The 15,836-nt window shown below is 36.6% G+C and overlaps 1 protein-coding gene across 3 annotated transcripts; it reads left to right on the top strand.

The window, feature by feature from the left end:
* Nucleotides 1–10: 10 nt before the first annotated feature.
* On the top strand, nt 11–14,852 carry LOC6550874 (ras-related protein Ral-a). Of its 3 annotated transcripts, XM_015155468.2 has the most exons (6): nt 11–330; nt 9,506–9,687; nt 9,768–9,928; nt 10,829–11,003; nt 12,318–12,441; nt 13,522–14,852. In XM_015155468.2, exons 2-5 carry the CDS (start codon nt 9,535–9,537, stop codon nt 12,432–12,434), a joined length of 606 nt encoding a protein of 201 aa, XP_015010954.1. In that variant the 5' UTR covers nt 11–330; nt 9,506–9,534; the 3' UTR covers nt 12,435–12,441; nt 13,522–14,852. The 3 variants fall into 3 exon arrangements, with proteins under 3 accessions (XP_015010954.1, XP_015010953.1, XP_026837712.1); XM_015155467.2 differs by lacking the exon at nt 12,318–12,441; XM_026981911.1 differs by lacking the exons at nt 11–330; nt 9,506–9,687; nt 9,768–9,928 and adding an exon at nt 10,529–10,679 and having other exon boundaries at nt 13,522–13,603.
* Nucleotides 14,853–15,836: the final 984 nt, after the last annotated feature.

Raw genomic sequence — 15,836 nt, 5'->3', positions numbered from 1 at the left:
ATTATCGATCAATAGCAATGCGGTCACACTGGTCAACTTCTGTGGCATTTTTCCACTTTCACACTAGTTTCTTTCAAGCAAGCAAAAGCAACGGAACTGTAATTGCGGTGTGCGGCGAACGAGAAGAGAAACCGAAAAGCAGCCAATTTATTGTTTGTGATTCGATCCTGTAAAAATTCATCAGTTTCCGATTCTCCGATCGCGCCTGCAAACTTTTTTGTTTAGTTTAGTGCATCAAGTGCGAGATTACACACAGCAAAGCAACAACAAACGAAGCGACAGGCCAAAGCGGAAGCGCAAAATACAATAAAAAGGAAGGAAGAAAACGAAGTACGCAAAAAGGAGAAAAGAGAAGCACAAGCATTTACAACTACAGCAATATAGAGTGATTACGCATATTTCGTATGTTGCTCTTGTTGAATTTTTTTATTTTTTTGCCGTATCGAAAGATACACTCATTTTATCTCGGTGTATACAGCCAATTAATTGCCAGAAAGGAATATACACAGAGGTTTTTTTTGTTTCATAAACAACATTTGTAAAAGCCGCCAAAAGGCGCCGCTGCCGGCGTTGCAGTCGACGTCGAAGAAAGTGGATGTGCGTGTGTGTGTGTGTGCAAAGCAAGAAGTGAACAAAAAAAACGGAGAAGTGAAATTTTGTCTGCTGTTTTTTGCTTTGTTGAATATTTAAATGTAAACTAAATAAAAGGTATTGCGCTTGGAATTTTTGTGTGTGTGTGTGCTTCATTCAGCAAAATAAAGGAAAGGAGAGCAGGGAGAGAGCAAGAGAGAGAAAGGAAAGGAGAAGGGGACAGAGAGAGCCTTTTATCAACGGCTATCAGCGGAAATATTTGTTGCCGCACCCCGCTTGACCTTATTCTCTCTCGCTGCCGCGCTCTCCTGCTTTATCGCCCTCTCTTTTTGCGGGGTGTGCAAGGTGCAGTCGCCGCCCGCATTTTGCGCGTTGACTCATACACACACGCACACACACACATACACATGCACGCACGCACACGCCCCCTCGCCCCTCTCCCTTTTAAGCCTCTCTTTATCCCAATTCCCCTTTGCGATCTCGTTTGCCGAATTTTCGCTAGAATTCTGTTAAAATCACAAGTATGGAAAATAAATTTAGCATTTCTAATACAAATATATTTCTACTCCTTTTTAGCTCAAACATATTTTTCTTACATTTGTGGTTTTTCTCAATATGACTAACTTATTAAGCTCATCTTTTGATAAACCACAAGTATCGAGTTCTAAGAATCTTCCGTGGCATTTTTGTCATTTTAAATGCACGAAAATTCGCAGAAACTGTCTTGTTTTAATCTCAGTTATTTTTCTTTGTGAGATCGGCTTTGATGGCATTCGTTTTGGGGCGTTATTCTTTTATTTTTTTTTTCACAGTGACCCCCTTTTGCGCTTTAATCCATTCCCCTTTCCTACTTTTCATTATCTCCACGACAACGTGCCAATTTTTGGGTTCTGTTGCTAATCGGAGAGCCACTTTGACATTAGCGTTAGATCATCACGATGGTAATCGTTGCGGATATTCATGCTTTGACGTTATCCGCATCTTCATGTTCCATCTTTTTTTCCAACACGCTAAAGCAAAAAAAAAGGAAAAACTGAAAAACGTGACAGAGAAAAAATTGTTTGAATTCATGTTTTACCGTTTCTAATTAAGCTCAAGTTCAAGATCAATTTGTGTGCCAGCTTCTTTTTTAATTGAATAATTTAATTTGTTTCTGACTCACGCCCTAATGATTCTTCAACAATTTGTTCTTAACGTGTTTGCTCCGCAACGTTTGCTAATTGTCATTATTATTATTTGTTTGTTTGGTTGCTAAGGGGCGTTAAAAGTGAATAAATAAATAAAACAAAATGCGAACGGGGATTGAATAGCTGATAAATATGCGAAAAAGTGCATTCTGAGTTGAGTTCCTTCCAAATAATCAATAGTTACTCTTCACATTTACTATGTAATTTGCGGTATATTCACAAAATGCGAAACAGGTATTTATGGAGTACAATAATAGTGGAAATATTAACGGAATTTTGTTTGTAGAAAGTTGGTTTATAGGTCCAAGTTACCGCGAAATGGTTCCATGTAGAAATGAGTCGCTATTAAAACTGTAAACAAAAAATCTCTGGATCTGGTGAAGTATTACTTTATTAGGATACAGCAGAACGGTTTTATAACCGTTTCACCTCCGACCTTTTCAAATATATATATATAGCTATCTTACAGGCGAGAATAGATTATCTTAAATATAGCAGTAGCAAACCAGATAAAAAAAACACTTACTCATTATATTGACGATCTTTTGCAGTGACACAGTTTTGTGTATATATATTTTTCTCATCTTTTGTTTGGCATCTCCGGGCATTTGCTAACTTGGCCCGAAGGCAGTAGATAGGCAACTTGGCCAACTTAGCCTAATTTATAGCCATCAAGCTGTGATTTGCTCTAATTTCACTTCTAATGGCAGTTTGTTAAGGGAGACAAATCAGGGAAATGGGTTCTATTTCTTGGTTTCTTCTAGGCCAAGTCTATTATGGCCACATTAAAGTCTGTTTTGTGCGAATAATGATGTTGACCCAATGCAGAAGTAATGCAAACTTTCTGAGTTTTCCTTTATCGCAAAACAATGATAATAATTCATAATGACCAAATAATTCGGGATTTTATGACTTATAGCCCTGATTATTAATGAATTGTGAATTAAACACGTGTAATGACTTTGTAATTTTCCAATTAAATGATTAATTGTGCCATCTACCGATCTACGATTTCCGTTTGTAAAGCATTCAACATTTGAAGATCTTGAGAGTTTTTCTAACAAACGATTCTCGACATAGTCGCGCAATCACATACATGCATACATATGTACATATGTACATATTTGTTTGCGGACTTTAGTTTGTTACATCATCGTATCAGCATCTCCAAAGTTCTCTGGCACATTTGCCTTATACAGGTTTTATTTCTTATGGCCAGGTTCTCAAGTGTTTCCCCAATGGCTCTTGTTGTTGTTGTTGTTGCTCCATCGCATTTGAAGATCTTTTATCAGAGCTGACTATGCCTAGGTTTTAATTATGCTCTCCTCGCTTCAGAAAACACTTCCCACGCATTGTTCGTATATGTACCTATTTTTCATATACCACTCGGTGTGAATTGAGTTTATATTTTGTTGTTGTTTTGTTTTGTTGTACACAATATATGTACATACAAAGGTATCGCTATCTGCAAAGGCAGATCAAACTTGCTCGTCTAAATAAAACACTTTGTAAATGAGTCTGAGCCACGCATTTCGCTTGACAAGTTTTCCTCGACTTGTCCAAAGAAAGTTGTACAAAAAAAATGTACAACAAGTGAACAAGTTGTCCCAACACTTTCTCAGGCTAACAAATACTCTGTAGTTTCTGGGAGGGGTCAGTAAAAATGTACAAAAGTTCAAAGAGTCAGGGCCGCAGAAACCACGCGAAACGGATAACGCTGATAAAGTATCTACAAATAAGTGCATTGTTATCCATGCTGTTAATTTTTCAGATACTAAACGATCCGAATAAATATTTTAGTATTTAAGTCATTGCTATGCAGCAATATTTATGAATATATGCTAAAAAACAAAGGTACGGATCATTATAAAACTTATCTCGCAATATATTTGTATAGAATTGTGTTGTAATATTCATGTTTTTTTTTATAAAAATTTTGTTGCTGTGTAGAAGCGAATTTTAAACTTGACATTGAAAGCGCTGCACGCGACTGCGTAGCGTCGTTGAAATCGTCGATTTCAGGCATTTAAATTGAAATAAGTATGTTTTGTGATTCAGCTGGAAAAAATTGCATTTCAACGGGAGCTAAATTGGAGTATTTTCGCAATTAATTCGTTTGGCAATCATAAGCTGGATTTTACTACGATGCCTCCTTTGTGTTCATGTTCCTCAGACATTGTTTTCGTTTCAGTGTGATTTGCGCTTAATCGCAAAAGTGCATTGAACTGATCTAACGAAGGAATGGCTGGCAGCCATCTCCTCAATGAATCAAGAAAAGTTCACTTGCAGCGATTTCTTTTCAGCTTGATTAGTGCACTCTGTGCTCCGTTGTTGTGCTCTTTTACTCTACCAACCATCTCATACCTGCATTTAATGATGTACAAAAACACAACTAACAAAAAAAATGTAGAATAAAAAGACTGAAACACAAAATTCCCACACAAAGTCAAAGAAGTTGCGATGACATGTTGAGGAAAACAGTCCAGATGGAGCAAAATGAGACAATAATATGCGTGGATTTTGCTTCGTTTTTCCGCACATGTGGCGGTTTATTGAACTTAATCTTGTGCGGAAGTTGCACAAAATCACGCCTCTCCACTTTGCAGAATGCAGCACAAAAAGCGCAAATAAATTTATTTATACTCGTATAAAAAGAAGAGCAGCGACAAGAAAATGAAGCCAATGGTGCGGCAAAACAAATAAAAAGGGCAACGTTTTGTAGAAAATAGGGGGCGTGGCTCAATTACCCCTGCTATTTTTGTTGTTTATTTTTTTTTAAATTTTTTTAATATATTCAAATTTTTTTGGGTTTGGAACATGTGAGTTGTGGCCATAAAAGCGTTCCAGTAATTATCATAAACTTGTAGGATGCTCTTATAAACATTTTTAGCGCTCTATAAATGCGGCAAGCTGGAAAAGCGGAAAATGTCAACATTTAATATCAAAAGACGAAGAAACATTTTTCTTGTTTTTATTATAATTATTATTAGTAATTTGCGATTTGATCGACTGTGTTTTTTTTCGCTCTGCACTAACTGTTACTTCGTTAACCACAAAATCGCCTCAAGGTTATAGCCAACAAACCACAACAACATGGGGGCAGTCAACCAACAACAATATCAACAATAACAACAATAATAAGACCATAACGCCAGCAAGGCCCAAAGTAAACTGAAATTAACTGAAAATAAATTAATTAATTTAACAGTTAGGATGGAAAATGTAACTAGCAAAACAAAGGAACAAAAAAATATATATAGAAGAGCAAACATGGAACTCTGACACGAATTTCACGAAGCACACGCAACGCAACACGCATCCAAAAGATGGAAAACTGTTGGCAAAAAAAAAAAAAAAAATTTAAAAAGGGAAGAGCCCAAAAACCATCCGCGAAAAGTGGAAAATCTTTCATAAACCACATGGGAGTGGTGGCCCCCAAATCGCTCACCTCATATACATACATAATGTACGAATATTTACCCCTTTTAGGTGTCATTAGAGCAACCTCCCCACTAATGGTATGGTATGGGTATAATAGCAATGGGAAGAGGCGAAGGAACTTGGGGCAGTGCTAAAGGCCAGATACGCGAAGAGGGTGACAAAGAGAAGAACGGAGAGAGGCAAAGAAAGGCACGAAAGGCCCGTTTTGTGGGAACTGGTAATAGCGGTAAACTCGTCGACTTTCGTGCACTTTAAGCATTAAACTTAACTCTTCGAGTTGCACATGCCACACATCATGCTTGGATAACCACCCACAAAAAATGGGAGAGAAAGAAGTACAGTAGACATTCGATAACTTGCGTTAAAACGGATACGATATACCGATTCGATTCTCTCAAGGATCGCAGTTTGTTGGTTTCCGTAATTGATCGATTAAAAATGGAACAGGAAAGAAAAATATGTAATATCGAACCCCTAACTTCGAAGTTAGCGATAATTAGACATTTTCAATAGGAGAGGCTTGTCTGTAATAATAAAACTAAAAGCAAACCGTGGCCGAGCACCATGAAAAGGCACGGAAAACTAAACTCAGAAGGAGAAGACGCTGAAAACTGACGTCATTGGCAACCCACCACCAAAAAAAAAAAACCAAAAAAAGCTAACATAAAAAGGGGAATAAACGGAAAAACAAAGGAAAAATCAAATCGAAATCGAATGGCAAAATAGGCGAAAACCATAATATGAGTAATAAACAAATCGGGCGCCCAACGGAGTCGGTAGGTTTCATATATATATATATATGTATACATATACATATATCTGAAACAGAAAATGTGCGGAAAAATGCAAAAAAAAAACTTCAGAAATTCCCTAGATCGCTGTCTTCTAAGGTCTGTTTAAAATCACTTGGAACCAAATAAATATCGTGCAAACAGTTCGATTATTCATACTAAATAATTGGTACGGACGAAAAGTTCACCTAAAAGTGTATCAAATCGAGATAGGTAGTTTATATATTTTGAGAGAAACGTGCAAACATTGTTGCCGTGTGTGTGCGAGAAAAGGTGAAAAGAAATTGTAGATTCAAAATCAAAGTTTTTAGCCTTTGATGTACTGAAAGATAAATGCCGTGTTTAGCAAATATTTGATGTGTGCTTTGAAAATATATGTAGATGGTAATATGAAAAATTCGACGATTTATCATGTCAAGTTAGAGTTAAAAGAAATTCAGAAGGCCGGAATATTTTTTTAAAAATGTCTAAACGAAATTCCTATTAAATAACAGGAACTTGGGAAAAGAATCAATTGAACTAAATTAGTTTATGTTAATAGGAATTTATGCTTGAGTGTTTGAAATGCAAATATTTTACAATGATGAATTAGCTTTAAGGTATCTGAAATCTAGATGTTGATATTTTACCTATTTGTACTAAAGTCATTGCAAATTTCCGTTTCTATTGTAAACAATTATTGTAGTTTATTAAGAAACATGATGCAGTCTAAAGAATTCATATTTGATGAACTTGAGAGGCTATTTATGTTGACACAACAAATACAGGCAGCTATATTCCGTTTTTGTTTAAATTCCAAACAAGAACTTCGCCTAATTTATGCACAATACTGGGTGGTTTTTGCTGGGATGGTGGTGTACTAGTATAAACAACTAAACACTGACGTCATGGCAAGGGAAACGACTTTGGTTGTATTATTTGCACCAATAGGTAACAAATGAAATTTCCGCAAATCGTAGAATCGGCCACGAAATGTTTGCATATACTCGTAATAGTACACACACACAAGTTATAAAATTTTGGTACTTTTTATTTTCCAATCCGTTCTATTTTTTGCCGGCCTTTTTAATTAGGGGGAAAAATGGTTTTAATGCCAGCCATAAAAAACTTAAAAAAAAATGTTTTCTTCTGGTTTGGTTTTTTCTTTTATTATAACAATTAAATTGGTTTTTACGATATGGATTTACGCAATATATATTTATTTCACTATCGAAATTCCCAATCGGCGCATAATCTAATCATCAGATTATAAACTATTAGTAAATAATTGAATGTTTTCTCTAGCTTTTAGCTGTTCACTTCGGATACGATAACTTCGAGTTCTTCAATTGGTATCTATCATAACCGGTAACTTTTTGCCATGGGAGCCATATCTCGTTTAACTAGACGGTTTACTTTGAGTCAACCGTTTTTCGATGAAAGAAAATTGATTTCAAATCGAACGGCATTATTTCAATTGGATATGGTAAATTCCTAGCAGCATGTGAGCAACTTTACTATTTTTTCTCCTTTGCTGGCTACAAATCGTTTTGGAATGCACATTCGTTTTTTTTTTAATGTTTTAGGACCATACAGTCTTGGCCATAATGTTAATTTTAGAAACAGTGCAGTTGCCGTCTATAAGACCGTAAAAATGTGGCTGAAAATAGTATTGGAATCATTGATTATGTGAGATTGTTTTTTAAAAAATATCCCATCTTTGCGTTGTCAAGCTCGCGCAACGTTGCGTATGAGTAATATCCAATTAAACAAGTTCGCCGCCGTTATTTCCCAGGTGTTGCTGTTAGCAATTGGCCAACAATCCCTCCTTGACAATTCAATTGACTCAGCATGGGTGTGGGAAGTTTTTTCTCCGTCCAATTTTAAGCCTTTTATTTGCGGCTCTCGCGAGTAAAAATTGATTGACGTGCAGCTCTAACGTTGATTACTCATACGCAGCGGTGGCCCAACTGGTTGACTGACTGACAATTGTTGGCCGTTGTTTCATTTGGCTGGCATACTTGTTGCCTCCAGATTCATTCGACATTCGCTGCTGCTTTCCCGCCTGCTTTCCATTCAATTTTCCGCTCTTCCACCGCCGCCTCAAACTGAAAAGCTAAATAAAAGGAAAAGGCAAAGGCGGAAACAATACAGCTAAAGGGTATTGACTACATTTTTAAATACCCTTTACAATCTTGGCGATTCAGCTGGCACAGTTTCACAGCTAGCGCTCGTTTACTCTGGGAATTTTAAGATTATAGTTTGTGCGTTTTAAACCATTAAAAGCCAGCTACTCGTAACTTATCTCAGGTAACAGCCATGGAAAATGATTTCAGCTCAGATGCATTTCAGTGATCTCAATGCGGTTTGTGTGTTTTTCTTCTGCCAAGCATTGGCGGTTATTTTGGTAACTTAAATACTTTGTAACCCTGATCCAAATGCGGCTTAATACCAACGTTAAGCTGGGGGAGAAAAATAAGCAAAACTAAAGTGAGAAATCAGTCTGAATGCTTAAACTCTTGAATGGCAATTGGCCAACTGCCAAATGGCCACGTGTGTCTCGATTTCGCCTTTGCCTCATTTATGGAGAATATATTCCCTCAATTCGTCGTATTCAATTCCCCAATTTATTGCAATCGATGACGCAGTAAGCACATAAAAACTGCCTGCAGACGGAGGGGATTGGGGATTCAATGGTCACAAAAGGCTAATTGCAAGCAGCAAAAAAAACCAAACCAAACAAAACAAAACCCGAGCGTCATTTTGGCCCGGTCTGCATTATGCTGCCGTATGTTGGCCTTTATGTTGCCGTTGTTGCCCCGCTTCGCCATGTGTAAATAGTTCAATGAACTTTTCATTTTATGCTTCATTTGCGACTCGAACAAAGCGAAAGAAACAAGGCAGCAATGGCGAGAATTCCAAGTCGAAGATGCGAATACCCTATGCGTGAAAAGCAGGGCAACTAAACAATATTATGCGTGAAATACACTGCATAGCATATTGGGATTTAAATATTCCCTTGCCATGATAGCCATTTAAATAATAAAAATAATATATAAAGGGTTATTATGTTGCTTTTGAAGCTTTTTCAAGCGCTTAAATTCAATGCAGCAAGGCTAGAGCATTGCAAGTGTTAAAAGTACTTTGGCGAATTATTGACGGCTTTTCCTATCGCCTTCGTTTTGTTACGTAACCCCGAGAAAAGCTGAAAAGCCGAGGCAAAAACAATCAGCAAACCTGTGAGCCGACTGTTAAGTTGACAGCTGCAATCTTATTTGGGGTAACACAAATACGATCATTGTTTCTTTTGCCGTTTTGTCCATTCACAAAACTTACCATTTACATAAACCCATTGTGTATATGGTATACATTCGCTCGAACTGCATGCCAAAATAAAAAAAAGAAATGGCAAACGACATGGAGAAATATGCGTATATTTCACTATTTTGGACTGCCCAAAAACAGGATGCACCCGTTTATCTAATTAGTTATTTATTTTGTATTTCCCGCACTTAGCGACACAGAGAGTGAGCGATCCCGCCATCATGAGCAAGAAGCCGACAGCCGGACCGGCGCTCCACAAGGTCATCATGGTGGGCAGTGGCGGCGTGGGAAAGTCCGCCCTCACATTGCAGTTCATGTACGATGAGTTCGTCGAGGACTATGAGCCCACCAAGGCCGATAGCTATAGGAAAAAGGTGAGTCCGTCCTTTTCTACTACCATCAAGGAACTACGTGAATATTTACAACATTTATCGGATATTAAACCATACAATAGGTTGTGCTGGACGGCGAGGAAGTACAAATAGATATATTGGATACGGCTGGACAGGAGGATTATGCCGCCATCAGAGACAACTACTTTCGCAGCGGCGAGGGTTTCCTCTGTGTCTTCTCCATCACAGACGACGAAAGCTTCCAGGCAACCCAGGAATTCAGGTGAGTGTGTCAAGCGTTTCTCTGGGCGCATTCCCCCACCCCCCTGGCTTTCCCGCATTTTCCACCATTTTCTAACATTTTCCACATTTTCCTGCGGTCTCTTGAGGGTCTCGAGTTTTGCTTTCCTCTCAGGCTGACAAGTGTCACGGTTTTATTTCGCACACAAGCTTTTCAGTTTTTTTTTTCTCATCTTTCTCTTATGATTCTGTGGTGCTAATTAGTCACACAAGTTGTTCAGTTGGTTTTTTTGCGATGTGTAATTAATCTTTATTCATTTCTTCGTTTGAAATAACTTGATTTTTGGGCTTTGAGTAGGCAAAGATTGTTTATTACTGCGCATTGAAAACTAATTACTAACTCCAGCCGCAATCCTTACTTATGCCACATCAGGCATCAAAGTCGGTAGTATGCCATATCATGTGCCAACTCCTGATAATTCCACCTATGAATATGCCACTCCGTTGCTGTAACTCCCACTTAAAGCGCCCTTTTCCATCGACCTAATTGAGTATTCAAACTTGGCAACTTAATATTGCTGCCGGCACATAAATATGGCTGAAAAATTGTTATTAGACATCGACAGCGTCGTTAGGGTGTGACTGGCCTGGTCTATACATATGTATACTATTTATGCGTTCGCCTGTCCACTTCAGTGTGTTTACATAAATACATATACAAGTATATTTGCTTGGCTCTGCCTTCTAAGTGGAGTGACACACGTACTGAGTCACTTCTATCGAAGTGATGATAAGTGCGCGCTTATCTATCCATTAGTTTTGTCAAACTTTTTTATTTTTAACATTCGCAAATCCATTGTGGATGCTAACGCTATGGGGGCAATCATTTGCAATGCTATATTAATGAAACGCTTGATGTTGATCATTTGTTTATTATTTGCAGAGAACAGATCTTGCGGGTGAAGAATGACGAGAGCATACCGTTCCTGCTGGTGGGCAACAAGTGCGATCTGAATGATAAGCGCAAGGTGCCGCTGAGCGAGTGCCAGCTGAGGGCGCAGCAGTGGGCGGTGCCCTATGTGGAGACCTCGGCTAAAACCCGCGAAAATGTGGACAAGGTGAGTGGTGGTGCTGATGCCATCGAGATGAGTTGGTTCTATCACTCCAGAGGAGAAGGAGTGGCCAACCCGCCCAAGCACAGAAACCAACGATACGATTCCAACTGTCCACGAAATGAAATGAAAACTCTTTTGGAAATTGGCAAGCTAAAATGTTGTATCGAACAAACGAAAAAAGCACGTTTTTTTTTTTTTTGTTTAACTAGTTTTCATACATCGTTTATTTCATGTGATTTGTTTTTCTTTAGTTTCACTTACGAACGAAAACATCACTGAGCATTCTCAACTTTTTCGCTAGAAAAACACTTAGTGTTGTTTCCTTATCAAGTTGTTTCAATTTATAGAGACTGTCTGTCACAAGACCAACATTCACATTCATTCACTCAAGAATTTCTGCCAGTTAAAGGGGGATTTATAAGGGCGATGATTCTGTAAAAACAAATATAATTTGAATACGAATCATAGCGAATCGTATAAGCTTGTTTAGAGAAAATTTTTTTTAAATATGACGAAGCTTGATAGGCTTGTTCTCTGCCATTTCCTCTCAAATACAATCTATCTTTATGGTTACACACTCTCATTTCTAGCGTTTTATATTATAATGATAAGAGGCGTCGTTCAGATAACAGTGCCATTGAAAATTCGTTTGAGCTTTTAAAAAAATATAAAAATCTAATCAGGAAACAAACCATCAGGGGAAAATCCAATGATAAATTATATTGTAATAGGAAACAAATGAGTAAATGGTTTTTCATATATATCATTTTAAATAATATTATTTATACTTATATGTACTGAAATTGGATTCCCATAATGTCGGCTAATGTTATTGAAATTACACATTTAAGAATGACAATACTCGTAGATTTCGGTAGACCAGTGCTCAACAAGTATTCTCATTTGAAATGTCTCGTTTTAGTTCAACCACACTTTTTGTAGAAAGAAGTAAAGATAGCATTAATGTTTCCTTAGAACATATGTGTTACCTACTTTAGCACAACTACACAGCGAACTACACACAAATATTCACACAGCTACAACATCTAAACGCACTGCCAAATATCGTAGCCCATTTTACCATGCTTTCAACGTGGTTGCCTTTAATCATTTAAGTTTTTTTTTTGGCTTAATTTGATAGTTGTATTTTGACAATTGCCAAAAGCTAATAGTTCTTTAGCTGAAAGGAACAAAGGATGTGTGTGTAATTATGTTGGTTCGGTCCTTGATCATCTTAATTTATATAATAATTTGCGATTACTAATTGACTCTGATGCTGACTTTGTATATGACTCTATTCCCAATCCACAATTACAGGTATTTTTTGATTTGATGCGCGAAATAAGATCACGAAAAACCGAAGATTCAAAAGCCACGAGCGGGCGTGCTAAAGATAGATGCAAGAAGCGGAGACTTAAGTGTACCCTACTTTAGGCATTAGGTGCATACAACTATTCCACTATGAAATACGATACCTACCTATGTATACCTACCTATATGAATATATGAACACACCCACCTAACCCGTAGTCAATATAATTTGTTGATTTTAACCCCGCTTAATTGCTTTGGGCACTTATTCTTTCCTTTTACTAATAACTTGATATTGGTTGAGTTGTACGATATATTTCTTACAAATCTGCGCTTGTTGAATTTATTTATATTGCTTTTGTATTATATTTCGTTTGTCAAAACTACACATGAAACTAACAAACGAGGTATTTTTTTCTAAAGTCACGAACTTTTAATGAGCAATAAGATTTTAATTTCAATAAGACTAACACGGGATATATTTGGAGTAGAGGGTGGAAAAACATCGATAGTAATTTAAATAGTGTTGAATAGCAATATTGGGTAACATTTACTATTAATGGACTTTATAACATACGCTTTGTATAAATGCATAAACATTTTGTCAGGGTAAAAATCTAAAAAAGTCTGACAGGTTTTTAATATCAGCTACTTTTCTATTATGCAAAATAATATATGTGATTGCAGTGAGAATATTTTGCAAATGGACATTAACACTTTAAACAAAAATACATACATCTGTACAAACACATACTTGCTTATACAAACACTTATTTTTTTTTAAAGGAGATTGTTTCGAATTCTTTAAAGCATTTCACTTAAGTTGAATTTGCTGTTGGAATATGCCTGAAATTTTCACTTACATTATTGGTTTGGTCGTATTTCTTAAAGACTTTTAAATTATTTAAACCGTAACTATGTTTCCTACAAACTACAACGGAAACTATAAAATCCACGATTATTTTATTATCCATTTTGTCCGGAAACTAACTTTGTATCGCTTGTGAGAAGCCGGTTCTCTGGTGAATAAAGATAGTTTAAGACACTATTTAAACCTTGCTTTCCTATTGATCTGTTCTACTTTGGTTATAGCTACTTTTCAAAATTTCTGTATTTCTAGAAAAACGATTTAACCCCACTACCTGAAATAATTATAACAATCAATTGCAGCAACAAATAAATCACTAATAAATTATTTGTATATGTCTAGGTATTTTATGATCTAATCAGGGATATTTCATCGCGTAAAAAACAACGTCAGACGGACGTGAAACAGCCGCCGAAGCCCAACTCTCATTGCTGCCAACTGCTGTAGGATGATGAATAGGAAGCGACAAGAACCATACGATGAACAACAAACAACTGCAGCAGCAACAACAACAACTTGGAACACAACAACGGCCACACGGATAACACCAACACAGAATAGAAGATGGAGAGCAGAACGATATATGTTTATACAAGTTAATTAACTTAGAGAACACACCCTCCCCCAGAACACAAACAAGCAGCTACAAATATCAAAATTATTTGCCACACTCTCACACACCGAACTCAAAACACGTAATCCAAGTTAACTTGCATTGTAATATACATAAATATATGATTTAGGCAACCAATTTTTCCCAAAAACATCAAAGAGAGAAGCACACAGACAGGCAGCATACAAATTCTGTCGTTTATTTTTAGTTATTTCTTTGGAATCATCGATGTTTGTGTTGCCTCCGTACAATAACAATAAAATGTTAAAACTAAAACCTAAAGCTAAAGCTTAAACATATAAAATATAATCAATCTTAGACACCTAAAAAACAAAACCCATAATAATTATGCAATTTCAAATTTGCTACAGATATTTCTCTTGTTTAATTATTATAATACGCATACATTTTTTTGTAATATTTTAAAGTTTAATAGCAAAATGCAAAACCACACAAAACCAACAAGAAACCACACAGAAAAGCTTTTTATAAATATATCTAAATATATATAAAATAGTTTAAAGTATAAAACACTTCAAATGCTAGCGAAGAAACAACAGAGGAAAAAAAGGAATCAAAAAGTATCTCCGATTATTAATTGTAAACGAAGAGAATCGAAACAAATTTTTAATGCAATTTTTGTAATTTTCTAAAACCGAAAGCAAATGAGTAGGGATTTATAAACAACAAAATAAAAAAACGAGAAATGGTAAACTAACGTTTCTGACACGTTTTGGAGACTTTCCTTTACTAATAGTAATTTTCTTTGCCCTGAAACACAACCAATATATATATATATGTATGTATGTTTAGCAATTACTCCCGATTGATTTGCTTCATTGTTTACTTTTGTAAAACTGCATTCTGTATTGTAATATTTAAGCTATTATTATTATGATAATTATTATTATTAAATATATAAGTTATATATGCAATCAAATGATGGTTGGTTCAATTTTTGTATGAAGCATATTCCTACTTTCCCCTGTGAAATTTTGTGTAACACACACTCAACCAACACACTCAACCATTTGTTTTTATTCCTCCATACAGACACGCGAATATCCAAAAACAAAATCAAACAGCCGCATTTCTTTTTTATAATATATACATGCATGTATATAAATATAAAAATTACAATTACGAGAGTTAAAAATGTCGATTGATGGAGTGTACGTTTAGCTTGACTCAAAAATAAAACGAAAAATATGAAAACCAAACAGGAGTATTTTACCATTTTTGGCCTAAAAGTATGCAGTGTCATGGAAATGTACCGTTAAACAAACTGAAATTGCCGTCTGCTGAATGCAAAACAACTGATCTTTGGCCACCTACAAAAATTCCTGTTCACCTGCTTGCTCGAGATAGAAAAATTACCAATTTGCTTCAAAATGTGCATTCGCCGCTACATTTTTTCTCCGCTTAATGGCAAAATTCCGGTCTGGAGGCACCAGGCGAACAGAAATTGCCGCAGGTGTCAGCTGTTGGCACCGAATTGAACGAAACAGCTGATACTTTTCATGATGGCTGCCCTGTATCATGCTATTGACCAATAGGATACAAGGGCGAAGGAGCGAAACCGTTACTTTGCAAAAGAACGCAGATCAGAGATGCGCAATCGCATTGTTCTTGAGGTGTTTCACGAGTTTGTCACGGCATAATTGTAATATCCCATGTGGTTGTTGGGGTCGTGACAAGAAAATCAGTTACACGCGAGCATCTCTATTTTAACAAACAAAACCGATCGTGGGCCACCTACTGAAATTTATGTTCGCCTGGTATCTTAAATCGGGAATCTCTTCGATTTCGCGGAAATTTCAGCCGGCCGGGATTTTTGTCCGGATCATTTTGTCAGTAAAATTGAGCACTTTTTCGTTTAGCACACCAGGCTAACAGAATTCTTAGCAGGTGTCAGCTGGTTGCACCAGCTGGTTGTAGGCCAATGGGGGGATACCATCTCCATGGAACGCAACCGTTGCTTTGAAACACGAGTTATGCACGATAGGCGCACGAGGCACAAATGTTTTTACAAATTTAAAAAATG

The sequence above is a fragment of the Drosophila erecta genome, unplaced genomic scaffold (assembly GCF_003286155.1).
Source record: "Drosophila erecta strain 14021-0224.00,06,07 unplaced genomic scaffold, DereRS2 tig00000126-arrow-pilon, whole genome shotgun sequence".
Lineage (NCBI taxonomy): Eukaryota > Metazoa > Arthropoda > Insecta > Diptera > Drosophilidae > Drosophila > Drosophila erecta.
The sequence above is the reverse complement of the archived record's forward strand: the minus strand, read 5'-3'. Positions and strand labels throughout refer to the sequence as shown.

Excerpts from the sequence above, each read along its gene's own strand:
- LOC6550874 (XM_015155468.2), top strand. The coding sequence starts at position 9,535 with ATGAGCAAGAAGCCGACAGCCGGACCGGCGCTCCACAAGGTCATCATG. Across the intron at positions 9,688-9,767 it reads CCGATAGCTATAGGAAAAAG|GTTGTGCTGGACGGCGAGGA; the intron begins GTGAGTCCGTCC and ends ACCATACAATAG. Across the intron at positions 9,929-10,828 it reads CAGGCAACCCAGGAATTCAG|AGAACAGATCTTGCGGGTGA; the intron begins GTGAGTGTGTCA and ends TATTATTTGCAG.